Source organism: Herpailurus yagouaroundi, unplaced genomic scaffold, assembly GCF_014898765.1.
Source record: "Herpailurus yagouaroundi ecotype Mexico unplaced genomic scaffold, PumYag 142, whole genome shotgun sequence".
Taxonomy (NCBI): Eukaryota; Metazoa; Chordata; class Mammalia; order Carnivora; family Felidae; genus Herpailurus; species Herpailurus yagouaroundi.
The window spans coordinates 28,647,961-28,673,813 of NW_024412397.1; the positions used below are offsets into that span (position 1 = coordinate 28,647,961).

At 43.6% G+C, this 25,853-nt stretch overlaps 1 protein-coding gene across 5 annotated transcripts in view; it reads right to left on the bottom strand.

Moving 5' to 3' along the window:
* SLC14A1 (solute carrier family 14 member 1 (Kidd blood group)) overlaps window positions 1-25,567 on the bottom strand; it is a 41,073-nt gene extending 15,506 nt beyond the window's left edge. The window contains exons 1-6 of one of the 5 annotated variants that reach the window (XM_040478938.1): window positions 17,258-17,392; window positions 16,516-16,579; window positions 14,172-14,336; window positions 3,545-3,701; window positions 2,665-2,854; window positions 96-224 (exon numbers count right to left, since the gene is read on the bottom strand). In XM_040478938.1, coding sequence (XP_040334872.1) covers window positions 96-224; window positions 2,665-2,854; window positions 3,545-3,701; window positions 14,172-14,318 — 623 coding nt within the window. In that variant the 5' untranslated portion in view covers window positions 14,319-14,336; window positions 16,516-16,579; window positions 17,258-17,392. Of the gene's footprint in view, window positions 1-95; window positions 225-2,664; window positions 2,855-3,544; window positions 3,702-14,171; window positions 14,337-16,515; window positions 17,147-17,257; window positions 17,393-25,351 lie in introns of those variants that run through there. The other 4 variants (XM_040478939.1, XM_040478942.1, XM_040478940.1 and 1 more) reach the window with 4 other exon arrangements.
* Window positions 25,568-25,853: the final 286 nt, after the last annotated feature.

Consider the following 25,853-nt stretch of genomic DNA (forward strand, 5'->3'; position numbering starts at 1 on the left):
CTGAAACTCTGTACCCATTGAACACTAACTCCCCATTCTCTCTTGGCCCTATACATGTTTTTTTTAAGGCATTTTGAAAACCAGGTATAACTTACCAAGTCATGGACATAGCAGACACAGGGAATAACAGCCACCAGAAATAGTTGCCCTTGTCTGAAAAGACAGCCATGAGTATTCCCACCAGGGTGCCGTTGTAGCCCTGCAGCCCGGCTGCAATTGCTGACCTGCGGGCAAGAGGCACAGCATGGACATTGGAAAGTTGTTATTTCTTCTGTATCATTAAGGGCCTCTGACCTGCATCATTAAGGGCCTCAGAGCTCTTATGTGAGACTTTCCTAATTCTGACATTCTTGGTAAGAGGTGTAAGATTGTCGAATTGTAAATTCACTTCTGTAGCATCTGTGACCTTATAAACATTAATCTTCCAGCTCAGCATACATTTTCATCTTCCTGCACCTCTACTTGGTCGTCTCCAAATATCCATTTTCAAGTTATTGCAATGAAAAACAATTACCTTTCCTGGGCAGGGTACTCCATTTACGTGCACATTTAGCACCGAATTCTTTATGCTTCTCAGCATTTCACCTCACTTCTGAAGGTTGTCCTATTGGCAATTTTCTACTCCTGACCCAAATGGTTCCCGTTTCATAATTGAGGGCACTAGAAGCCCTAAGTGAGAAATAGAACAGCTTCTACAGAATAAGCCCCAAGGCTGACAAGCCAGGCCCCCTAGGGCTCTAAGAGCTGACATCTCACACCACGAAGGGCTGAGTTAAAGGATGAAGTCATTGGGTCACCGGGTGCAAAGATGGTGGAGTGAGTATGTGAGGTTAGGTGCAGGGTCTGAAGGAAGGTGACATAGCCAGAGGCCACACTACAGGGGTCGTTTGGGTGGTGTGAGAGCTTTAGCGGGGGCAGTAGGTACCAGTACAACAGCAAGGTGGTATCGCTTACACTCACCTGGGTGAGAGCATGAGAGGAGGGACTGTCTGTCCAATGTCCTTGGTCTCTCCTAACTAATCTATCAGGACAGGTAGAAAGTGATGGGCTTTGTACTGGTTTAACCCCAGAAGTGATACTGTCTTCTAGAATTTGGGACTATACATGAGGACGGTGGACAGCTATGCAAAAACTCATCTTCTAATAAGGGACTTGGAGACTTGATGGTTGACTGCCATTGCTTTAATGGCAACGTCTGCAAGTTGCAGAAAGCCATACTTAAGGCAGCAGGAAGATGTGGATTCGCTTAACACAGGATTGCCATTTTAATGCGGTCCTTTGGGACTGAAGAGAGTAAAAGAGATTTGAAAATCAACACGTGTAAATATGGCTTGATTTTTAAATAACACCTGATAAGGAAAATGTGTCATTTTCCACTTGAACAAAACAATGAAGGAATAGTTGATATGGCGCAGTCTTGGACCACACCTCCATACTGAATAGACTGTTTCCTGATGTGCGTTGGAATAGGACTGAACGTAAGCTATGGAGAACAAATCAGGCTCTTTGGACCTGATGGGAGAGTGGAACTTTTTCTGATTCTTTTTCTGGTTAGCTCCTTAGGTAATTTATGGTAAGTGTTATAAGAGCTGAGTCATTACAATGACCATCCACTGGTGCTTATGCATTGATCCTGGACATCTAGAAGACCAGTGGCCTCCCTGATAAAACTAGGAAGTCAGGAGCTGTCTTCTCCCATTGTAGAAGTCAGCTTATCACTTCTTCAATGACAGATCAATTTATAAAGTACATGCTATTTTTGAGTCGAGTATGAGATCGAGCCCTGAGCTGGGCTCTGTGCTGCCAGCGTGCAGCCTGCTTGGGATTCTCTCTCTCTCCTTCTCCCTCTGCTCCTCCCCCACTTGCCTGCTCTTTCTTTCTCTCTCTCTCTCTCTCAAAATAAATAAGTAAACTTAAAAATGTATGTGCTATTTTTAACCTAACACGTAGTTGAGAAAACACACAAACACTTCGTAAGTCAGAACTTACTAACTTGGAATTTGTGATTATTCATCTTTCTAGAAACTGAGCTAACCTTTACACTGTCTATAAAGAATGAATTTGCTAAACTAAGCATGGAAACAAGATATAATGGAATTAGTGGAATTTTTTAAGCCATCAAGACTTTTTTTTTTATTTTTTTTATTTTTTATTTATTTTTTTTTTTAGTTTATTTTTGGCAGAAACAGCATGCGAGCATGAGCTGGGGAGGGGCAGAGAGAGAGAGGGAGACACAGAATCTGAAGCAGGCTCCAGGCTCTGAGCCGTCAGCACAGAGCCCGACACAGAGCTTGAACTCACGAACTGTGAGATCATGACCTGGGCTGAAGTTGGACACTTAACCGACTGAGCCACTCAGGCGCCCCCCCCTTTTTTTTTTAAATTTTAAGCCATCAAGACTTTTTAAGAACTCATGCCCAAACAAAATGCTCATGATAAATAACTGATTAATCACTAAAGAAGAATGATTTAGTGAATGATGAAAGAGAAATAATAAGGGATATAGATGATCCCTTGATGTCTGACTCAAGACAAATGTAGAGTTCTGTGGAATAAAGGTAGGTTTTCTGGGAAGAGTGGGACTTTATCACTGGTTCCCAAAGTCACTGGTTGGCTCCTGTGTTCTCAGAAGCAAGACGAGCAGGCTTGAATGGACGCGCCTACCTGTCCTGAGCAAGTAACAGGGCCGTCAGGGTAGAGACCACTGTTCCCACACAGCCATTGAGAGCCCACCAGGGATTCTGGACGAGGAGCCCCACCAGAATCAGGATTCCGCTGATGGGGTTGCTGACGAACACCACTTGGGATATGCCCCGAAGAACCCAATCTACGAACTGGAGCACCTGTGGTTTGTCTGGAAGAGATGAGATACGCAGAGCTAAGGAATTGACAAGGCAAGATTCGCTTTTCCATGCCTAGTGCCCACCCTGAGTAAAACCAACACCCCTTCTGAGAAAGGTGAACTAAGTTTTGATATTCCTGGAAGCTATTTCCCTCTGAGTCATTTCCCTTTTAGTGGCCCTCAGATCCCTGAAACCCTTCTGTTTCTTTATGCTCCACCCACACTGCCCCTATTAGAATCTCCACTGCAGAAAGCACAGAATGCACTTATTTACCATGCTCAGTGGTAAAGACTCTTAAGTCAAAGAAATGAATTACCAATAATAAAACTTTAGTCTTTAAGTGCTGAAATTATGGGATGGAACCAGGTGCCTTCCTCTATTATGAACAGGGCCCTGATCCTGACCACTATCTCCATAAAAAATCAAAACATTGGAAGGGGCTTGCAGGTTAGAAGATAAAAAGTTAGGGGTGTCTGGCTTGCTCGGTCGGTAGAGCATGTGACTCTTGATCTTGGGGTTGTAAGTTTGAACCCCATGTTGGGTATAGAGATTAGTTAAAAATAAACTCTTAAAAAAAAAACGAAAGTTAAAAACTGGAGAGGAGAGGAATAGTTAAAAGTCAAGGGAATATAACTAAAGATATGAGTACAAGAACCCCACGCTACCTATCCCATCAACCCAAGGGATGGAAGCATAAATACCTTTAAGCCAGCTGGCAAATTCTTTCATATCACCGGTGACATAGCCAAGTGCCTTGGGGAGGTGTCTTCTTCTTGGACTTGGTAAAACCTGATTTTCACCCTGGTCCATTTTAGCCATAGTGGGGCTATTCTCCATGGATAGCTCTTCCTCTGGCTCCTTCAGGAAAGGACAGAACTCATAAACATACTAAGCCAGAGCACTCGAGACTGGCCAGCATCGGGCCTGCTTACAGTAGCCACAGAGGATGAGTTTAAAAGCACTTCATTTAGACCATGACATCCCAGGGGACTAAGAAAGCATCGATTTCCTCCTGAAACACTGTCATGGCGAGTATTGTCCACATCCAAATCCCATAGTACTTTTTTCATCACTGCCTTTAATGCTACCATGAGAAGGTTCTGGCCTTGAATTTCGTAAGTCCATTTCTAGTTCAACAAATATTCATTGAGCACCTACCTCCTGCTCTCCAGGAGCTCAGTCTAATGGGAAAGACTGAAAAATAGTTAATTTCAACATACTGAGTCAACTAATAATATAGAAAGAGCTAAGACCAAGTACTGAAGCTTCATGTTGTCAGTTAAAGAGCCAAACGTCAGGTTACAAAATGGTGCTCACTAATGCAGACCAAACAGCTATTTCCCGAGAGAAGAAGCCTTTTTTAAAAAATTAAGTTGAGGGGCGCCTGGGTGGCGCAGTCGGTTAAGCGTCCGACTTTAGCTCAGGTCACCATCTCGCGGTCTGTGAGTTCGAGCCCCGCGTCAGGCTCTGGGCTGATGGCTCAGAGCCTGGAGCCTGTTTCCAATTCTGTGTCTCCCTCTCTCTCTGCCCCTCCCCCGTTCATGCTCTGTCTCTCTCTGTCCCAAAAAAAATAAATAAATGTTGAAAAAAATAATTAAAAAAAATAAAATTAAAAATTAAGTTTAAAATTTTAATTCCAGTATGGTTAACATACAGTGTTATATTAGTTCCAGGCATACAATATTGATTCAGCAATTTTATACATTACTCAGTACTCATCATGGTAAGTGTACTCTTAATCTCCTTCACCTATTTCCTCCATCCCCCCACCAACCTCCCCTCTGGTAACCATCACTTTGTTCTCTATCGTTATGATTCTACTTTTGGTTTGTCTCTTTTTCTTTCTGTTGTTCGTTTATTCTGTTTCTTATAATCCACATTTGAGGGAAATCATATGGTATTTGTCTTTCTCTGACTGTCTCATTTCACTTAGCATTAACTCCATCCATGTTGTTACAAATGGCAAGATTTCATTATTTTTTATGGCTGAATAATATTCCATTGTATATCACATCACATCTTTTTTATGGTCAAATACTATTTCATTTTATATTATATAAAATATATAAAATAATGGAATATTATTCAGCCACAAAAAAGATCATTCATATATAAAAAATATAGATGAATATTACTATCATTGATGGACCATATATTCCATTATATTGACACCAGGCTGTTTCCATAATTTGGCTATTGTAAGTAATACTACAATAAATATAGGGGTACATGTATCCTTTCAAGTTCGTGTTTTTTTATTCTTTGGGTAAATCCCAAGTGGTGCAATTACTGGATCATAGAGTAGTTCTGTTTTTAATTTATTGAGGAACATCCATACTATCTTCCACAGTCACTGCACCAGTTTGCATTTTCAGCAACAGTGCGTGAGGGTTCCTCTTCGTCCACGTCTTCACCAATACTTGCTGCTTCTTCTGTTTTTGATCGTAGTTATTCTAATGGGTGTGAGGTGGTATCTTATGTGGTTTTGATTTGCATTTCCCTGATGATTAGTGGTGTTGAACATCTTTTCACGTGTCTGCTGGCCATCAGTATGTGTTCTTTGGAGAAATGTCTGTTCATGTCTTCTGCCCATTTTTAATTGGATTATTTGTTTTTTGGGGTTTGAGTTCTATTAGTTCTTTATATATTTTAGATACTACCCTTTTATCAGCTATGTCATGTGCAAATATCGTCTCCCATTCATCAGGCTGCCTTTTAGTTTTGTTGGTTGTTCCCTTTGCTGTGCAGAAGCTTTTTAGTTTGATGTAGTCCCAAAAGTTTATTTAGGCTTTTATTTCCCTTGCTTCAGGAGAAATATTAGAAATGTCCATGTCAGAGAAATTACTGCCTGTGCTCTATTCTAGGATTTTTATGGTTTCAGGTCTCATGTTTAGTTCTTTAATCCATTTTGACTTTATTTTTCTGTATTGTGTAAGCAAGAGGTCCAGTTTCATTCTTTGGCATGTAGTTGTCCAGGTTTCCCAGCAACATTTATTGAAGAGACTTTTTCCCATGGCATATTCTTGGCTCTTTTGTTGAGGATTAATTGACCATATAACTGCGGGTTTGTTTCTAGGCTTTCTATTGTGTTCTATTGGTTTATGTGTCCGTTTTTGTGCCAGTACCATACTGTTTTGATTACTACAGCTTTGTAGTCATCTGGAACTGTGATACCTCCAGCTTTGTTTTTCTTTTTCAAGATTCTTTTGGCTTTTTGGGATCTCGTGTGGTTCCATACAAATTTTAGTATTATTTCTCATAGTTCTGTGAAGAATGCTGTTGGTATTTTGATACTGATTGCATTAAATCTATAGACTGCTTTGGGTAGTATGGACATTTTAACAATATTTGTTCTTCCAAACTATGAATTTGGAATATCTTGCCATTTGTTTGTGTCATCTTCAATTTCTTTCATCAGTGTTTTATAGTTTTCAGGGTACAAGTCTTTCACCTCCTTGGTTAGGCTTATTTCTAGGTGTTTTATTATTTTTGGTGCAGTTGTAAATGGGATTGCTTCCTTAATTTTTCTTTCTCTTGTTTCATTATTGGTGTATAGAAATGCAGCAGATTTCTATACATTGATTTTGTATTCTGGGATCTTACTGAATTCAATTATCAGTTCTAGTAGTTTGCTAGAGTCTTTAAGGTTTTCTATTTATAGCATCATGTCATCTGCAAATAGTGACAGTTTTACTTCTTCCTTCCCAGTTTGGATGCCTTTTATTTCTTTTTGTAGTCTGATTCCTGTGGCTAGGACTTCCAGTACTATGTTGAATGAAAGTGGTGAGAGTGGGGGTGCCTAGGTGGCCCAGTCGGTTAAGCATCTGACTCGACTTTAGCTCAGGTCATGATCTCATGCTTGTTTGAGACCCTCATTGGGCTCCATACTGACAGTGCAGAGCCTGCTTGGCATTCTCTCTCTCTCTTTGTCCTTTCTTTACTCTTCCCCTGCTTACACTCTCTCTTTAAATAAATAAACTTTAAAAAAAAAAGTGGTGAGGGGCTCCTGGGTGGCTCAGTCGGTTGGGTGTCCAACTTCGGCTCAGGTCATGATCTTATGGTTTGTGAGTTCGAGCCCCACATTGGGCTCTGAGCTGTCAAGAGCCTGGAGCCTGCTTCGGATTCTGTGTCTCCCTCTCTCTCTCTGTTCCTCCCCCGCTCTCACTCTGTCTCTCTATCTCTTAAAAATAAATAAACATTAAAAAAAAGCTGTGAGAATGGACATCCTTGTCTTATTTCTGATCTTAGGGGGAAATTCTCAAGTTTTCACTATTAAGTATGAAGCTAACTGTGTGGTTTTTATATGTGGCCTTTATTCTGTTGAGGTATGTTCTCTCTAAATCTACTTTATTAAGACTTTTCTTTATCATAATTGGATGCTGTCCTTTGTTAAATGCTTTTCCTGCACTTATTGAAAGGATTATGTGGTTTTTATCCTTTCTCTTATTGATGTGATATATCATGTTGATTGATTTGCAAATATTGCACTTGCATCCCAGGAATAAATCCCATTTGATCATGGTGAATTATTTTTTTAATGTATTGGTGGATTTGGCTTGCTAATATTTTGTTGAGGAATTTTGCATCCATGTTCATCAGAGATATTGGCCTGTAGTCTGTTTTTTGTAGTTTCTTTATCTGGTTTTGGTATCAGGGTAATACTGGCCTCGTAGAATGAATATGAAAGTTTTCCTTCTTCTATTTTTTGGAATAGCATGAGAATAATAGGTATTAAACTCTTCTTTAAATGTTTGGTAGAATTAGCCTGTGAAGCCATCTGGTATTGGACTTTTGTTCGTTGGGAGTTTTTGATTACTGATTCAGTTTTATTGTTGATAATCAGTTTATTCAAATTTTCTATCTCTTCCTGAATCAGTTTTTGGAGGTTATATGTTTCTAGGAGTTCATCTATTTCTTCTAGGTTGTCCAGTTTGTTGGCATATAATTTTTCATAATATTCTCTTACCATCCTTTGTATTTCCACAATGTCACTTGTTATTTCTCCTCTTTCGTGATATTGTTTATTTTAATTATCTCTTTCCCTCTCTCTCTCTCTCTTTCTCTCTCTCTCTTTCTTGATGAGTCTGACTAAAGGTTTATCAATTTTGTTGATCCTTTCAAAGAACCAGCTCCTGGTTTCATCAATCTGTTCTATTGTTTTTAAAATTTCTATATAATTTATTCTTGCACTAATCTTTATTATTTCCTTACTTCTTCTGATTTGGGTTTCTTGTTATTTTTCTAGCTTCTTTAGGTGTAATGTTAGGTTCCTTATTTGAGATATTTCTTGCTTCTTGATTTAGGCCTGTGTTGCTATATGACGTCCCTCTTGGAACCACGTTTGCATCCCAAAGATTTTGGATCATTGTGTTTTCATTTTCTTCCTTTATTTTGTGTGTGTGTTTTCATTTTCATTTGTCTCCATGAATTTTTTGATTTATTCTTTGACTTCTTGGTTGACCCATTCGTTGTTGGATAACATGTTATCCAACCTCCATGTATTTTGTTCCTTCCAGATTTTTTTCTTGTGGTTGATCTGTAGTTTCATAGTGTTGTGGTCAGAAAAAAGGCATGGTATGACTTCAGTCTTCTTGAATTTATTGAGACTTGTGGCCTAACATGTGATCTATTCTGGAGAATGTTCCATGTGCGCTTGAAGAGAATGTGTATTCTGCTGTTTTAGGATGGAATGTTCTCACTGTATCTCCTAAATCCATACGGTCTAATGTGTCATTCAAAGACACTGTTTCCTTATTGATTTATTATTTGGATGATCTGTCCATTGATGTTAAGTGGGATGTTAAAGTCCCTTACTATTATTGTATTACTACTGATTATTTTCCTTATGTTTGCTATTAACTTTTTCAAGTATTTGGGTGCTTTCATGTTGGATGCATAAATATTTACACTTGTTTTATCTTGCTGGATTGTTCCCCTTATTATTATGTAGTTTCTTTCTTTGTCTCTTGTTACCATCTTTGTTTTAAAGTCTACTTTGTCTGATTTGAGTATTGCTATCCTGGCTTTCTTTTTGCATTCATTTGCATGATAAATCCTTCTCCATCCCTTTATTTTCAGCCTGTATGTGTCTTTAGGTCTGAAATGAATCTCTTGCAGGCAGCATCTAGATGGGTCTTTTTTTTTTTTTTTTTTTTTAATCCATTCTGCCACCCTATGTCTTTTGATTGGAGCAGTCTGTCCATTTACATTCAAGATAATTATTAATGGGTATGTATTTATTGCCATTTTGTTACTTTTTTATGGTTGTTTTTGTGGTTTTTCTCTTTCCCTTTTTTCTCTTGCTCTCTTCTCTCACGATTAGTTGGTTTTCTTTAGTTTTATACTTGAATTCCTTTCTCTTTAATTTTTGCATATCTATTACTGGTTTTTGATTTGTGATTATCATTCGGTTTGTATATAACATTTTCTGCATCTGGCAGTCTATATTAAGTTGATGGTCGCTTAAGTTTGAACCTCTTCTTTATTCCACTTGCCCTTATATTTAGGTATATGGTGTCATACTTTACATCCTTTTATTTTGTGAGTACTTTGACTGATTTTTGCAGATACACTTTTTTTTTTTCACTGCTTTTGTGTTTCCTACTTTCCTTACTCTTACTTGTGGTCTTTGCTTTTTACTCAAAAAGTCTCCTATCTTAATATTTCTTCTAGGGCTGGTTTAGTGCTCGTGAATTTCTTTAGCTTCTGTTTGTCTGGGAAGCTCTTTATCTCTCCTATTCTGATTGATAGCCTTGCTGGATAGAGTATTCTTGGTTGCAGATTTTTTTCCTTTCAGCATTTGGAATATATCATGCCATTCCTTTCAGGCCAGCGAAGTTTCTGCTGAAAAAATCAGCTGATAGCCTTATGGGACTTCCCTTGTATGCGTTTTCTTTTCTCTTGGTGCTTTTAAAATTCTATCACTACTTTTTGCCATTTTAATTACTATGTGTCTTGGTGGGAACCTCCTCGGGTTGATTTTGTTGGAGGCTCTCTGTGCCTCCTGAATCTGGATTTCTGTTTCCTTCTCCAGATTTGGGAATTTTGCAGCTATTATTTCTTCAAATAAATTTTCTGCCCCCCCTTACTTTCTCTTCTTCTGAATCCCTATAATGCAAATGTTATTACCCTTGATGGTGTCGCTGAGTTCCTTAAGTCTATTCTCATTTTGTATAATTTTTTCCCCTCTTACTTGCTTAGCTTGATTGCTTTCCTTTCCTCTGTCCTCTAGGTCACTGATTTGTTCCGTTTCCTCTAGTCTGCTATTTATTCCATCTGGTGTACTTTTAATTTCATTTATTGTGTTCTTCATCTCTGTTTGGTTCTTTTTTTATCATCACTAAGTGTCTCACTGTTGTCCCTCACTCTTCCCTCCAGTCCAGTGAGTATCTTTATGATCATTTCTTTAAATTCTTTATCGGACATATTACTTATCTCCATTTAGCTTAGATCTCTTGCTGTGATTTTGTCCTGTTCTTTCATTTGGGACATATTCTTCTGTCTCCTCATTTTGTCTGTCTTGGCATCTGTTTCTCTGTGTTAGGAAAGTCAGATATGTCTCCTGCACTGGAGAGTAATGGCCTTATGAAGAGGTCCTGTAGTGCCCTGCAGTGCAGTGTCCCCTGTTCACCAGGACCTGGTGCTCCAGGGGTGTCTTCTAAGTGTGCTGTGTGCATCCAGCTTTTGTGACTGAGCTGATTTCTCCTTCAGTCCGGTCATCTGCAGCGACTTTCTTTGCCTGTTGTGGGCAGGGTTTGGTCCGTGTGGTGTTAGTGGGCCAGTCTGAGGACGCCTGGGGCTTGAGTTGAGTCAGACCAGGCATTTGCCAGAGATGTGGTAGCACCCATCTGCAGGGTGCTTTCCCCGTGCTGTCCACTGAGAGGCTTTTGTTGGTGGGCAGGGCCTGCAGTCAGACAGATGTCTTCCCCCAGCCCACTGCTGGGGCTGTAGTCTCACGGGTGTGTGTGGTTATCTTTCCCTTTCCCCGGGACAGGAGTCACTTTGGAGTGGTGGTCAGGAGGGAGTCCACCACCTGTCCTGTTGGGTCTGCTTGTACTCTGACAGGCCTGTGGCACTGCCCTGAATGGGCCCCAGCCAAAAGGGGCCCTGCATCGTTGGGGCTGAGGCAGGTGTGTCTGCAGGGGGTGGATCAGCGGGGGAGTTGCTTTAGCAAGTTAGGTAGCTACTGCAAGTGCCTCTCTGGTTCCTGCAGGTGGTGGTGTCTTTATGCTGGGGGGCATGGGAGGGAAGTGGCACCTGCCAGCTCCTTCGTGCCTGGAGGGTCTCCCAGTGATCTCTGTCCCTCCAGGACGTGCTCTGAGACGAGTAGATAACTCTTTCTCCTGCATGTTCCAGGCGTTTTTCAAACTGCTGCGTCTCTGCTGCGCCTCTACAGGGCTGTTGTGCAGTCTCTTTAAGCACAGGGCCTCAGTTTCCTCTCTCCGGCTCTGTTCTCCTAGTGCCAAGTTTGCTGATTTTAAAGTTTCAGATTTTAAGTCCTGCTCATTGTGAGAACTCATGAAATTCAGTCCCTCTGGTTTTCGAAGCCAAATGTTATGGGGATTTGTCTTCCCTGTGTGGGCTCCCTGGTCCAGGGGTCTGTTTCTGTCCTCTCTCTGTGCCCTGGACTCCCTCATGACCATGGACCAACCTGTGGGTCCGTTTAGCTCCTGACCGTGTCTTTGCCCTTTCTACCCTCTTCCATGTGGCTTCTTCTTTACATTTAGCTGTGGTGTTTGTTTCTGCCAGTCTTCGGGTGGTTTCTGGGTTATTTACATTGAAGTGAGTGTTAGCTAGATGTATCCATGGGACAGGGTGGGCTTAGAGTCTTCCTACTCCACCACCTTTCCTAGAAGTCCCAAGCAGCTTTGTAAAATTAAGTTTTTATTTTACACACACACAAAAATGGAAAATTGCTGGAGATTTTAAGGTTTGAAAGGGCAGAATTGTTTACAAAACAGTCTGTATGCGTTGACACAGCCTAAGTAAAGCCCCTCATAGACACTCTCCAACTCAAAGATTGCTTGAATATGTCCCCACATCGGGCAACTGCCTCAGACATTCTTTGTTTTGGGGATTTGTTATTTAAATGTTGAAAAACAGACAAGGATAATATTCCACAAAGTATAGACACTGGAAAAGGTAAAAGTGAACCAAACTATTGAAAACCAAAGAGTTGTGATCTAGGAATTGTAAAACGTAAGAACGTACGAGGCATGATTATAGTCAGCGTGCCTCGGGAAAATGCTAATATGACCGTGGCTTGTGTTCACTACGAGGCTCTTCCCTTCTCATGATAACTATATGATAGGAAAGCACCAGCATCACCAGAATGGTACCCACCAGACAACAATTAAGTTTTCATCGTGCCAATGGTAGAAACAAATGAAGAATACCAATGAGGTAATCCCAGAGATAGGCAAAGAGAGAAAGACAATGGCAAGACCACCGTGAGCATGCAAGAAATGCCAAGAGCACAGCCAGGCGAGCAGGGAGTAGGAAAACATCAAAACTCTCAGATCCCAGGAGGCACAAGTGGAATGTTGAAGCCACAGGCATATAAAACATGTAATACCCCAAATCTATGCAGATAAACCAGCTCATCTTCTCTCTGTGGCCAGGCTGTGCATAAGGGGTTCTCATGACTATTTTTGACCCCATCACTGTTGCATTTACCATAGCCAACAAACACCTATTAAAAGATAATAAAGTTACTCCTTTTCAAAATTTTTATTTTTTGCAATCCTATCTAGTTTTGGCTTCTGTTAATTCAAGTACAGAAATCAATGTGGGTCACTGATTTTTTTATTGAGTAACCATTACACTTCAATTCCATTCTTTCACTGCCCAACTAACTGCTCCACTTTTAAACAATGGCCAGCCATTAATCATTACGCAAAACAGAAGCTATTTATGCAACGAATTCTAGAGCAAGCTCATTTCGTCTTGGCAAAATAGTGTTAGACACCAGCATTTGTGAGATTTCCAACGAACCTTGGCATATTAAGAAATTCTTAAATTGAAAATTGCTGTAGGAGGTCAGGAATCAAAACTTTGCCTATATGGAGCTCAGCTGGCCCCAGAGTTAAACATGGAACACTATTCAAATTCTAAGCAATTATGAAAAATTATCTTTTATTTTATAATCTAAGTGATAGCTATCATTTATTTTCATATATCTTCCTCTTTAAATCTTATAACTGACCGTATTGCTCAGTAACTTCCTCAGCTCTAGTGACCCACGTGCAAAGCTAGGCTGATCTGTGAGAGGCATCAGGATTCGTCCCAGGCAACGTCAAGGACCTCAGACACAATTGCTTCGAGTTTCTGTAATTGAGGAAGTCAGTTTCTACAGAGGCAGCACTGAATGAAAACATTACAAGTTTTCCATCAACTGCAGAAACAATTAAATGTATAGGTTATTCCAGAGTGAACAAATTCATGTTCTTGAAATTTCTGGCATCTATTTATTTATTTAAAAAACACCACCACCTCAGAGATTTTGGAGATAACAGATGCCAGACTCGATATTCTAACTGGCCAGACGTGATTGAGAACCTGCATGGCCTGAGCTCCCTGCGGAGCCACCCAACGTTAAAGCCTGGGTTATTTTTTGTCTAAATCCACAGCCATAGAAGGCTTATTGTGATTTGTGTCTCCAGTACCCACATGTTGGGATGAGTTGTTGGGGTACCATGCCCTAGAGAGAGGGTTCCTCTCCCGAGTTAAGCAGACAGGTGCTGCTGTGGCACCCCCACCCCACCCCAGGAACCATGCATTCGAAACTACTAAACACTTCCAGAACCCCTTGAATCCTGACAACTTGCTCCAGAACTCAGGCACGAGCGCTGGTCATGAGAAACCAGTAAATTCAAGGTTGTAGTTCACCTTAGAATTCTATCACGCTTGACTATTTGCAGGTCTTGGGGGGAACTTTAATAATTCCAATCGGGAAGAGAATGCAGCCGGGAACCTCTACTGATACTCAGATTTCTTAAATCTAAGTAGGTCATGAAATTTAACTAAAAAGACAAGAAAATGAAAGGAAGAAGCTCTAATTAAGTAGAAGCAGGGTAAGATTAAACCCCAGACTACTTTGTTTCCTCACTTTTCCACTGTTACCAAAACTCATTAGTCAGCATCTAACCCAAGATGAGCACCCTGTGACTTCTCGGCCATGACTCTTGTGTATGCCACTGAGCTCAAGCCACACCACTCAGCAGAGCATGAGGACCCCACTTCCCAGGCTGTGTTCAGAAAAGACACACCAGAGCGTGGAGGGCAGGCCCCCACGTTCCTGGAGACGGAGGCTGCAAAGAGGGATCATACCTGTTCCGGTGGCCCACGTGCCTGGGCCAAGCTGTGCCAGGAGGAGCCTCCGTGTGCAGCCTCACCAACCTTAACTCCAAAAGAGTCTTTCCAAAGAGGACCACAAGGGGCATCACCAGAGCCGCCAACCAAAGACTGTCCATTCATCCTTCCTTTCTCTCCATACTTGACAGAGGGCAAAAAGACGCGAATCAGAAGGATGAGCACGTGAAATGCAGGGTGGTGGGAGGCAGGAGGTGCCCGGTGGGTTTCTGGGGAGCAGAGCTGTGGCCCCAGATGGAGACTGCCAGCAGAGAAGGCACATTTCTCCATCAACAAGAAGAGACAATGAGCTGACTACAGACATGGAATGTTCATTGTACTTTGTTTAAAATAAAAGGAAAAAATGATGTCAAACCACCCTGCACAGAGACCACTGCACAGACTTTGTTCTGCTGTGTTTCTCTGCTAGCGGGAGGTGGGTAGATCTGAAGCCTGTCTAGAGGGAGGGGTGGGCTTCAGGCTGGGACATGCTTCAAGCAAACTGTTAGGGCTCCATCTTGGGGACCAACGCCAATGTAACAATTTCCCTCAGCCTTGTTCTTTACAAACAGAAGAAGGCATGGGCGTGGGCTCTATTTTCTGTAGTAAGATATGAGCCGTACTTTTAATGCACAGCAAGAGCCCCGTCTCAGAGACTGCTAAGTGGCATTTTTTTTCTTGTATCAAAATAAGAATTGTTAAATACTGGATATCATCTTGTTAATAACAAACAATCCTTAGTTGAATTCAACAAGCGTGGCAACTCTTCCTAAGTTTTATTTATTTATTTATTTTTAAAAGTTTATTTTATTTATTTTGAGAGAGAGAGCAGGGGAGGGTCAGAGAAAGGGACAGAGAGAGAACCCTAAGCAGGCTCTGCACTGTTAGTGCAGAGCCTGATGCGGGGCTCAAACTCACGAACTATGAGATCATGACCTGGTCTGAAGTTGGACACTTAACCGACTGAGCCACCCAGGTGCCCCTCTAAGTTTTATTTTAAAAAAGAAAAACTTCCATTCCATTCAGGGATATCATTCTTCCTTCAGAAGTTCCAGAAAAGTTGCCTGTGTGTGGTAGTTTTTTTCACCTTTATTTTAATTTTTACTTTCCTCTACCAGCTTGCTTTGAAAAAGCCACAATTGTGAAAAATGTTACTGACATGTCTTAGAAAAAATTGTGTGTGTAGGGGTTTATCCGTGGTTAAACTATCCGGTTAGTTACGTACCAAACAGAAGTGTCTGTGGGTTGCATTATGCATTTTTTTGTTTGATAAAGGACGACATTATGAAAAACCAATGGCAGGGCTCTCATCTTACCTGTGGTTTAAAAAAAAGGAGAGAAGAAAATGGAAGAGACAAGCAGGGACTGTCACATTCCCTCAGTGTCGGTGTTTACCCCTCTGGCCCCTGTATGGCTCCTGCCTGTCCCCTGCCACCCAAATCACACACATCTAAGAGGACAATATCCTTGAGCTCAACATCAGTATTTTCTTAGAGCCACGAGAGAAAAATGTGAGAGCTGGGTGAGGTCGTAAGGAGCACGTAGTTCGAGCCTTCGTTTTATAGAAGAGAAAACTGAGGTTCAGCGTGGGGACCATCAGAGTTTACTCGGCAGAGTCAGCCTCGCACAATACGGAAGCTGCGGTGGTTTTTTGTCTTCCTGGAGCCAGGCACAGTAATGCCACCCGAGAGTCTATTCAAGTCAGCAAATAGTGAAGGAGCCCCTCTTCAAAGAGGAGGTCTGCAGAGTGCTCAGGGATGCAGCACACACAGGCTGCGTTCATGACCACCTTGAAATAACCCTGGGGTGGGGGTGGGGGCCAACAACAACCAAGGGCCCAGTCACCCCCATTCTCACCCCACGCCCTTGCTGGAAACAGTGACTCTCCTGACAAACAGGCATGACCCTGTACCTCAAAGAGAGCCTCGTTCTTTTCTATCACTGACACATCCTCACAACATCTGAGGAATATTCTGGAAGCTGCACCTGTTGAGCTTTCCAGCGGGAGTCAGAAAGCGCTTGTCATAACCCAAATCACCAGTGAAATGAAGCAGTACTTATTCCAATACAAGACAATATCAGGATTTCAATTCAACCAACACTCCTTATTTTAGTCTATGAAATAAAACTCATTCTGTTGCCAGGGTATATTAGAAATCTGTGCAATTGGAGAGACCCGGAAAGTCTTTAATTTTCTATGGCTCAAGTATCACTTAAAAAAAAAACAATGCAAAGTTTTGGGTACAGACATAGAAGAAAACATTTAAACATTCATGCTCTATCACAAAGAGAACGAAAGCATTGACATTTATTTGGTACTTACAATAATCCTGATTTTAGGTAGCTTTTGGTCTGAAGTGGTAGGAGGTGCTCGGTGTTCTTTAAAGCTGTTATCAGAAACAAAGAAAATGCTGTCAGGTGTTCTTGTCTCCTGAGGAAAACACTTCTGTCCTCAGAAGGCACCACTCCTAGAAGCCTTGAGGTCTGAATACCACACCAGAAAATGCAGCAGCAAAGAAGCTGTGAGATCTATGGTTGCAGTGTGGCCGCTGGGCTCTCCGATGGGCCAGCACACTCCCGTCAGCATGACGGCACAGGCAGAGAGGTGCACAGAGCCAGAGTTGGGAAGGGCCGTTCCTAGCACCCCGCTTTTTTTTTTTTGAGTCAAAATGATAGGTTTCCAACTTTACTCAGTTATTTCAAGAACACGCTCGAAACTCCTATAGAGCATTGATGGACCCAGAGTCATTAGGCAGGTGCAGTGGACTGCTTGCCCAAACCCCGCTTGCACATGGAACTCAGGTGCTCCTTCTACCCTGCTTTGGAAACCATGAGCAAAGACATTGCTTCCAGGCTTCCAGGAAGAAGCCCGCGGCCTTGGTGAATTGCTTTCTAGACTGCCAGGACTCGGACTTGGCTGCTTCTACTCAGTTGCAACCATCTGAGATGTATTTCTTCATTAAAGAGAAGAAAAGGGCGAAAAGCAACCATTAGGAGTAAGAAGACGAACCGGCAGCAAGGAGCAGTTGGAAATGAATAGAAACGAGGAGGAGGAGGGTACTCACACTCCACGGGCTTCCTGGTGGCAGAAGGCACTGGCTGATAGAGCCCTGCTGGGCTCGACTGAGAGGGAGGTGCTCAGGAGGAGATAGCACTGGGAGGAGGCACCTAACAGTTTTATACTCAAACTGGCTCTGCACCCCCCCACCCCCCGCCCGCCCCCGCCCCTGCACTTGGCTTTCTCCTCCCACTTGGAGCCCCAGGGCCAAAGCATTGCGGAGGACCAGTCCCCTGTCCTGTACCTGATGTCTCTCTCTCTCCCTCCTCCTCCCTCCCTCTCTCTCTTCCTCTCTCTCACTGTCTCTCTGCTGATGTTTCTCTCTCTTCCCTTCCCTCCCTCGCTCCCTCCCTCCCTTCCTCCCTGTCCCTCTCTGTCTCTCTCTGCTGATGTTTCTCTCTGTGTGTGTCTCTCCTCTGTCTCTTGTTTCTCTCTCTCTGTGTCTCTCTCTCTTCCTCTCTCTGCTGATGTTTCTCTCTCTCTCTCTCTCTCTCTCTCTCTCTGTCTGTCTCCCCCTCTGGCCTTGATTTGGTGCCATCTCTGTGTGGTGCTCCAAGATCCATGCCCAGGGATAATCCTGCAACTTTGTCTTTTCCCTCTTGCTTTAGCTCCTGCCCTCACCCTGAAATATTTCGGGGAATGTTTGTAACTAAAAAAGATCAACATAGTGTCCCTGAAAACTAGAAACTGAGGGTCAGGTTGCTATACTGTAGGCTCCTGTGCTACGTGACTGCTCCCGGTGGAATTTTCTCTTAGACACCACGCAGCTTCTGCACAGGTGTAGGAATCCAGCAAAGTCCCGAGGGGTGTGGTGTGAGGGTGGGGAGGGCAAGGGGCATGCAATTCATTTTCTGGAAACCGACCTGCTCTTTTCCCCAGTTAGAAGGAACCAAAAATAAAAGTTCCCTGGAATGTTCTTTTTTCCAGGTGTGGATCCCAGGACAAACTCTGCTGCCTTTTAATAGGATGCAAACATTCCATAGCAGAGGAATCTAAAATTCAAGTGAAAAATCCATTTCTTCCCCCATCCTTCTTAAACTTCAGGTTTTGGGGCTTTCTCTGTTATGGCAGGAATCTAACTAACTCAGGTGCACTTCATGGAGCACGGAATTAAAAACAAAAACAAAAACAAAAAACCAGACAGCCCCCAGAAAGCCCTGCAGATGTCATGATGTTTCTGGCTTCTGGGCCTCTGGCCTCCTGTTGGAGCTGAAGGGCTTGTCAGAGGTCCTCGAGGCAGCTGCGACTCTCTGGCTCCTCCCACTGGACACCCACGAAACCACAGGTCTCCCTTTGTGGGCAGCCCCCACTCCTACCTGCTGCAGCTCAGGGTGTGTGTGTGTGTGTGTGTGTGTGTGCGCCTGTGTGTGTGTGTGCTAATGCCTGTGTGTGTGTGTGTGTGTGTGTGTGTGTGTGTCTGAGGTCTAGGAGGAGACCAGAGGTCCAGGTTCATGATTCCAGTTCTGAGCTTCAGGGAAATCTGCCTCCAACATTTTGTCGTAGGAAAATAAGGAGAAAATAAGCTCCTGGGTTACACTGAAAGGGAAAAATGAATGTCAAGAGGACAGTCAGAGGGCCTGGAATGGGAATGAAAGGCATCACACTAGTTTCTAGAAGTTCCTCGTGCAAATGGAACATAAATCCTTCCCTCACAGTAATAATAACGATCGCGGTAAGAGGTAAGAGTGGTGGGAGTGGTTGAGAATCACTCTGTGTGCTGGGCACTGTGCTAATCACTTCATTCTAATTCCCATCAGCCATTTAAACATTGTAAGAGTCTGGGGCGCCTGGGTGGCTCAGCTGGTTGAGCATCAGACTTCGGCTCAGGTCTTACATCTCATGGTTCATGAGTTTGAGCCCCACATCAGGCTTGTTGGGCTTGCTGCTGTCAGCACAGACCCTGCTTCGAAGATTCTCGTTAACCCTCTCTTTTTGCCCTTCTCCCGCACGTGCTCTCTCTCTCTTTCTCTCAAAAATAAACATTAGGGGCACTTGGGTGGCTCAGTTGGTTGGTTAAGCATCTGACGCGTCCAACTTCAGCTCGGGCCATGATCTCGCAGTATGTGAGTTTGAGCCCCACATTGGGCTCTGTGGACAGCTCAGAGCCTGGAGCCTGCTTCGGATTCTGTTTCCCTCTTTCTCTGCCCCTTCCCTACTTGTACGCACTCTCTCTCTCAAAAATAAACATTTTAAAAAATTGCAAAAAACCCCATGAGTTAAATGCTATTATCCCCATTTTGCAGATGAGAAAACAGAGGCTCACAGGGTTTAAATAACTCATCCGAAGTCTAACACCAAAGTTTGTACTTTGATGTACTTCAGCACCATCCAATATTTCCAACTGCTGCCCATGCTTTGCTTTTCACTAATTCACTGATTAACTTCGTGAACGTGGCCTTCAACACATCGATCCTAATCCTGAAGCCGCCTCCACACGGCACCCATGCAGTCTTCTGCCTCAGTGGCCTTGGTCAGAATTGAGTCCCAAACCTTCTTGGCAGGACCACCTTCCTCATCCCTCCCCATCCTCTTCCCCACTTCCTGTAAAGTCACACCTAAAGTACCGCTTGCAAAATGCAGCCTTGCTATGTGGTATGTACAAGAGGCAGCGTGCCCATGTGGGCTTCTGGGTCAGGCGGACCTGTGTTCGAATCCTCGCTTTGTCAGTTCCTAGATGTTCTACCTTAGATACGTGCGCACCCCTTTATGAAAGTGAGATTCCTCACTAAAAAGGTCGTGACGAGTTTTGGCAAGGATAATTGGTAAAGCTCTGCGCCTGACCCGTGGAGGTGCTGCCATTCCGACGCCTCCCTGTCTCCGTAGAGGTTGGGTTGTCCTTGAGCTTTCCCGAAAGGTCCCTCCTCCCAGCTTGGACACGGGGAAAATCTTCCCGGCTGTGACACCAGAAGGGGCAGAGTTATGAGCATGGAGACCACTGTTCAGCAACAACTCGGGGGTAGGTGGCTGGCTGATGAGGCTCCCCAAGTTTTTGTCCTGCAAGATCCCCAGGCGCAAGTGTCTACTGTCACCCAGGAGCTTTGCAGAGAACCCCCTGAGCAGGAGAGCAGAGGGATGATTGGGCACCCAATGGGTGCAAACCTGGGTTCTTAGGTGCTTTTCAATGCTCGTTGCAGAATTTGATGCCTTTTTCTCAGTTCTTTCTCCAGCATCTCCTGCTATCACTTACGGCATATCTTTGTCTGAGTGTTTAAGCCCAGACATTGCTTTTCTTTTCTCACCTGCCCTGAGTCCCCCCGCCAGTTCCCCCGTGTGTGCGCCCCTCTCCTCCACCGGCTCTCTGAACCCATCTGCCAGCCCTCGGTCTGGCTCTATCACAACCGAATGTATGCAGAGTTTTCCCTCCTCTGAATGTCTCCATAGAATTTCTGCCCCTAGAAAGTTCTCTCTCTCTTCTCCCCACCTGCTCTGCCCCAACCTTCACACCCCACTTTCTTTCTTCCTCTATTTGGATTTTGTAGCAGACTCCTGTCCATGCCACACTCCTGGGAACCAAAAGCAATTTATGTCCCTATTCCTCACTAGACAGGCGACCATACCCCCTGGCCCCGCAACAGCTCTGGCATTGTCCTTTATTGTGTAAAAAATGTATCTTATGCTGCACCATCCCACCTGGACTGGAAGATACTAGGCAACAAGGTTGGGATCTAAGAGTCGTCTTTGTTCCCAACAGATCTCTCTCCAGAAAGGTTTTGAGAAAGTTCATAAAATATATGTGAGAAGAGGAAGGAACTAGATGAAAAAAGTGGTGTAGAAGGAGAACTAAGTTACGGATAATGACATGGTTTCAGTGTTTCCTACATCTTGCATTTGTAGGTGTTTCTAAATACGTGTTGTTTGACCCAGAAATTATCCCAACACCACCTGGTCTGGACTGCTGTTTGCTCTGGGTTTACCTATAGACACTTAAACTTTACAAATGACTTCAGCACAGCACAGCTGGAGTGCCCGCGCTCGGGAAGTGTGGCCGGCTGTGAGTGTCTTTTGCATCCTGAGCAGCAGGTTCTAAATGGCAGAGGGAGCATGGGAGAAACTTATTCTCAAGTCATTTCTTATCCCCCCGTCCCCCCCCCCCCAGAGAAGCAGGACCAGCAAATCCAGGACACAATGTTCCTCTGCAGTGTGTTCCGAGCCCACAATGTTGTCATCTGGTAAACAGTCAGACAAAAAGCACCAGATGAGAGCCCAAACTCACACTGACCCTGAGCGTCATTTGGGGGGCACCCTTTGTGACAGGCGTTCCCTAGATGTAGAGCCAAGAGGCAAGCTGGCGCATAGTGTCGTGTCTCTCTCACTGCCTGTCCTTGCCAGGGGAGAGTGGGGTTGGATAGAAGCAGGAGGCAGTGAGGCGCCTACATTTTTAGCTCTCAGATGCGGTCATGCAATTATTCTGCTCCATTTAAAAGCTCATTGTTTCTCCTGCACACATTAGAATGGTGAGAGAATCTCCATCCCTGCCATGACTTTTATCAGGTGCCTTCTTTCCATGCAGCACCTTCTTTCCAGATTTTAGCTTAAACTCAGGTCACATTAAGGTCCGTCATGTAGATCTCTTATCTCCACAGACAGTGTCTAAGGATGAGCAGGTTGTGCACTGCACAAATGCACCACGTCTAAAGTGGTACCACTAACATCCTAGACATTTATGTATTCATGGCAACAAAACTGTTGCAGAGGGTACTAACGTGTCTTGAGGAAAGGGTGTCAGGATGCCTTTGCACGAAGGGGCCATGTCACCTAGCAATGGTCCTGCTGGTGTTTTGTTTCTCCAGGATTGGAAAAAAAATCCCAATGAAAGACAATAGGAAAGGGGGTAGGATTAGTATCTTTTCAATCTCTTGAGTAGACTGAGGAAGGGATCGAAGTGTTGGGGAAAATGAGGGCTGGGGAGCGGCCCTGTTTCCCTGACCCTCTCTTGAGACTAATTTAAAGCTCATTCAATTGTTTCCTCACCATTAAAGATATTGTGATATTGGCTCCAAGCTTGGGGAGTCGAGCTTTATTTTATAATTGGGCCCGGAAGAGAAAGTGAGATGACCTGGCACCACCATTGCCCACGGGGCTCTCTGGGTCAAGGGCTACAGGCTCTTGCCAAAGACATCAGCCACCAGAGTCTGAGCGGGACGGGCTGAGGTCACTTCCAGAATCGGGATTACTCACTGGAGAGCATCACAGACAGACCTGGCAGGAATGTCGCCAAGAATGGTGGATGGTGTGGACGTGTTAGGTGAGGCTGCCCTCTGGAGCTCAGGAGGTGGCAGCTGGCTCGGGCTCCTCACGCTTGTCCCAACTGGAGGCTTGCTGAGTGCTGGCTGCACAGTTCTGTGGTTTTCAGAAACGCACACTATTACCATCCCTTGCCTCCTACCAACTGGCAGCCGAGAGCTAGAGAGGGATGCAGAATCTTCTGGCCCTCACCCGTCTTTCTGTTCTCCTCACCTCTTCTTTCCCCACTGTTGGCATCTGCCAAGCTGGGGTGGGGGCCAAAGGCAGAGAGTCTGGACCTTGAGAGCAAACTAACCAGCTCCGCTACCTGTCTGCCAACCAGCTCAAAGGCGGACCATACTGCATTTTCAGTTGAGCCGATTAGTTGAGCTATTATGCTTTAATTGGCCACAGATTCACATCAGAGCCTTAGCAATCCTCAACTCGAAGCCTTGACTCAAACCTTAGCAATTCTTGGCTTAAGAAACGCAGTTGTGCAGGCATACCGCGACAGACACGGGGGAGAATTCCTGTGCAAGTCTGACACTGCACCTTGTTCTTAGAGAATGAAGTTAATTCCATGTTTCATTCAAAACCAAAATTAAACCCAGTGGAGAAGGCATTATATGTTTTTGGTGCAATATCTCTTCTTAAAACTTAAAAAAAAAAAAAAAACCTAAGCATTATAATGCCATTGTTCTCTGTACACAGCTATTTGAAAATAAAAAATTTCAATTTCTTATTTAAAACAAGATGTAAAAATGGCAATAGACGAGAAGAAGAGTTCACAATTAATCACAAACTCTTGTTTTTAAAGAAAGCATGGCAATTCTCAACACTATTGTAATCCTTAGTTGGAAAAACACCCCAATGATGTTGTTTCCAAATGGAAGAAGCCAGGTTAGGACTCAGCTTCTTGGAAGCTAATTGGCCAATGTGACAAAGTGGGCCAGGGGAGCCTGGATGGTTGTGGAAAAGTTCATCCTCTTTGCAGAAAAACACCTGAGATAGAGCTCAGGCAATGTCATCTTTGAAGATGAAGGTCTGTGGGTTCATAATTAAAGCCACACAAGATATTAATGATGGATGAATTAAACACTGTTGAATTAGGGGAAAAATCCAGTAAGAAATTTAAACAAACATACTGATAAGTGATGAGCAAAACAACATCCCCAGGTGGACTCTTAATATTCTACGTCACTCGGAGTTTTGACTCCTCTTGACTCATACTTTTGCGGAATCTGGGGTTTACAGGCTCTCAGAGAGGGAGCCAACTGCCATGTAATGCTGACCACCAATTTCTCAATAGCTTCTCATCCCCAAAATTTTAAAGGGCAAAACTAGTTTTAAATTAATATCTATTACAGACTTGTAATAAGTCTGTAAAGGTATAAATCTGGAAGTTGTAAAAAGTTACCCAAAGGCAGCTTTGGGGGCAGGTGGAGGACCCAGAGTTTTGCTTGGTTTAGAATCTGAGATTTCCATTTGAAGGGTTGGTGGGCAGCCTCAGTCCTTCATCTTGATTATGGCAAGAGATGATGTGCCAAGTGTCTTAGAAAAGCTTTAAACTTTTTTTTTTTTTTTTTTTTTTTGCTTCAGATTGCTCCATTTTTTCCTCCACTTGGTGCATTTCATCCTATTATTAAAAAACAATTCCAGGGGCGCCTGGGTGGCGCAGTCGGTTGAGCGTCCGACTTCAGCCAGGTCACGATCTCGCGGTCTGTGAGTTCGAGCCCCGCGTCAGGCTCTGGGCTGATGGCTCAGAGCCTGGAGCCTGTTTCCGATTCTGTGTCTCCCTCTCTCTCTGCCCCTCCCCCGTTCATGCTCTGTCTCTCTCTGTCCCAAAAATAAATAAATGTTGAAAAAAAAAATTAAAAAAAAAACAAAAAAAAAAACAATTCCAATCCTACAAATAAAATCCCAACACAATGTTTCCTAATGGACTAGTCCCTTCTGTGATGGTAGCTTTATACTAGGTGAAAGCTTTTCTCCCATCATTATCCCTTCCCTTAATCCCAGTATGAGTCCCCACTTGTCTGCTCAACTTGGGTTTCAGATTTCCTTGTCCATGGGACCCACCCCATCTTCCTTATTCCATCCATTCACTCATCTATCCATTGTCTAGCATATGCTAGGATGACTTAGAGATAAGTCAAGGACTTCGGTTTGGTGAGTTTTTCTTTCTGAATTTTCGCCTCAGGTACTAAAATTATAGTACTTTAGCATCAGCTGACATTTTCTGCTCTTTTCTACGTAGTTTTCCTTGGCAAGCGCCTCCATCCTACATCCTCTCTGGTCTTGCTTCACCCTGATATATCATTTTGTGTCTAGCTGGATTCTTGGAAGGAGTCCTGGAGTAGGAATTGAGAGGTACTAGTTCTGATGAGAATGGACTTCAACCATAAGCTTCTCAAATTGTCTCACTTATTAGAAGGGGAGCGGGACTAGCTCAGTGACTCTCCCCCTTATCTGCACATTGGAATTGCTGGGGAGCTTGACAAAACACTGATACTAGAGTCTGATGTCATTGGTTTGGGATGTGGGAGCTTCAAAAGTCTTCTTGATTTTAACATGCCAGCAAGTTTGAGAACCACTGGACTGAATTCAATCCTACTTCCTTACCCTCTAAAACAAGGACATGTGTCATAGTGAGATGGCTTGGAGTTTGGAGTTCGACAGATCAGATTCAAATTCCAGCCAGCTATCCCACCCTGGGGAAGATTATTTCACCTTTCCAAGCCTTAATTCCATTATGAAATTTATGGAGATCAACAATACCTACGTTGCCAAATCCGAAGATTAAGCAGGATCATGGAACACGAAAGACATTTAGGGAAAGGTAATCTTTATCTTTACTTGCATCTAAAACAGTTCTTACCTCTGACTTCCTTATTTCCGCCAGTGGTGCCATCACGGCCTCAGTTCTTGGGCTCAACAAATGCTTGCTGCGTGAGTAATGGATGGTGGATCTGACGCTCCTCACTTACGAGTAAGTGGGGAAGGTTTAATTTCGTTCACTCTTACCGATGTTCTCAAGTCTTTAAAGTGTCCACAGACCAGCAGCCTCGACATCCCTGGGAACTTTTTTAGAAATGAAGAATCTCAGCCCCACTCAGCCTGCTGGAATCAGAATCTGCATTTTAACCAGGTCCCCAGGGGACTTGCATGCACATTAAAGTTTTGGAAGCACCCTCTCAAACATCCCTGTCCTTGAGACTCGGTGAAAAGGGATGGATTCAACCCCCCACCCCCACCTCCACCCCCGAGCGGCGACCGTTTACGAATTCCAACGTCTTGGTTGGAGACGCCATGGAGAGCCCAAGTGAGTCATTGTGCCGGTCCAGCTGGCAGCATGGAGCATGCTGTCACAGGCTGGGCCA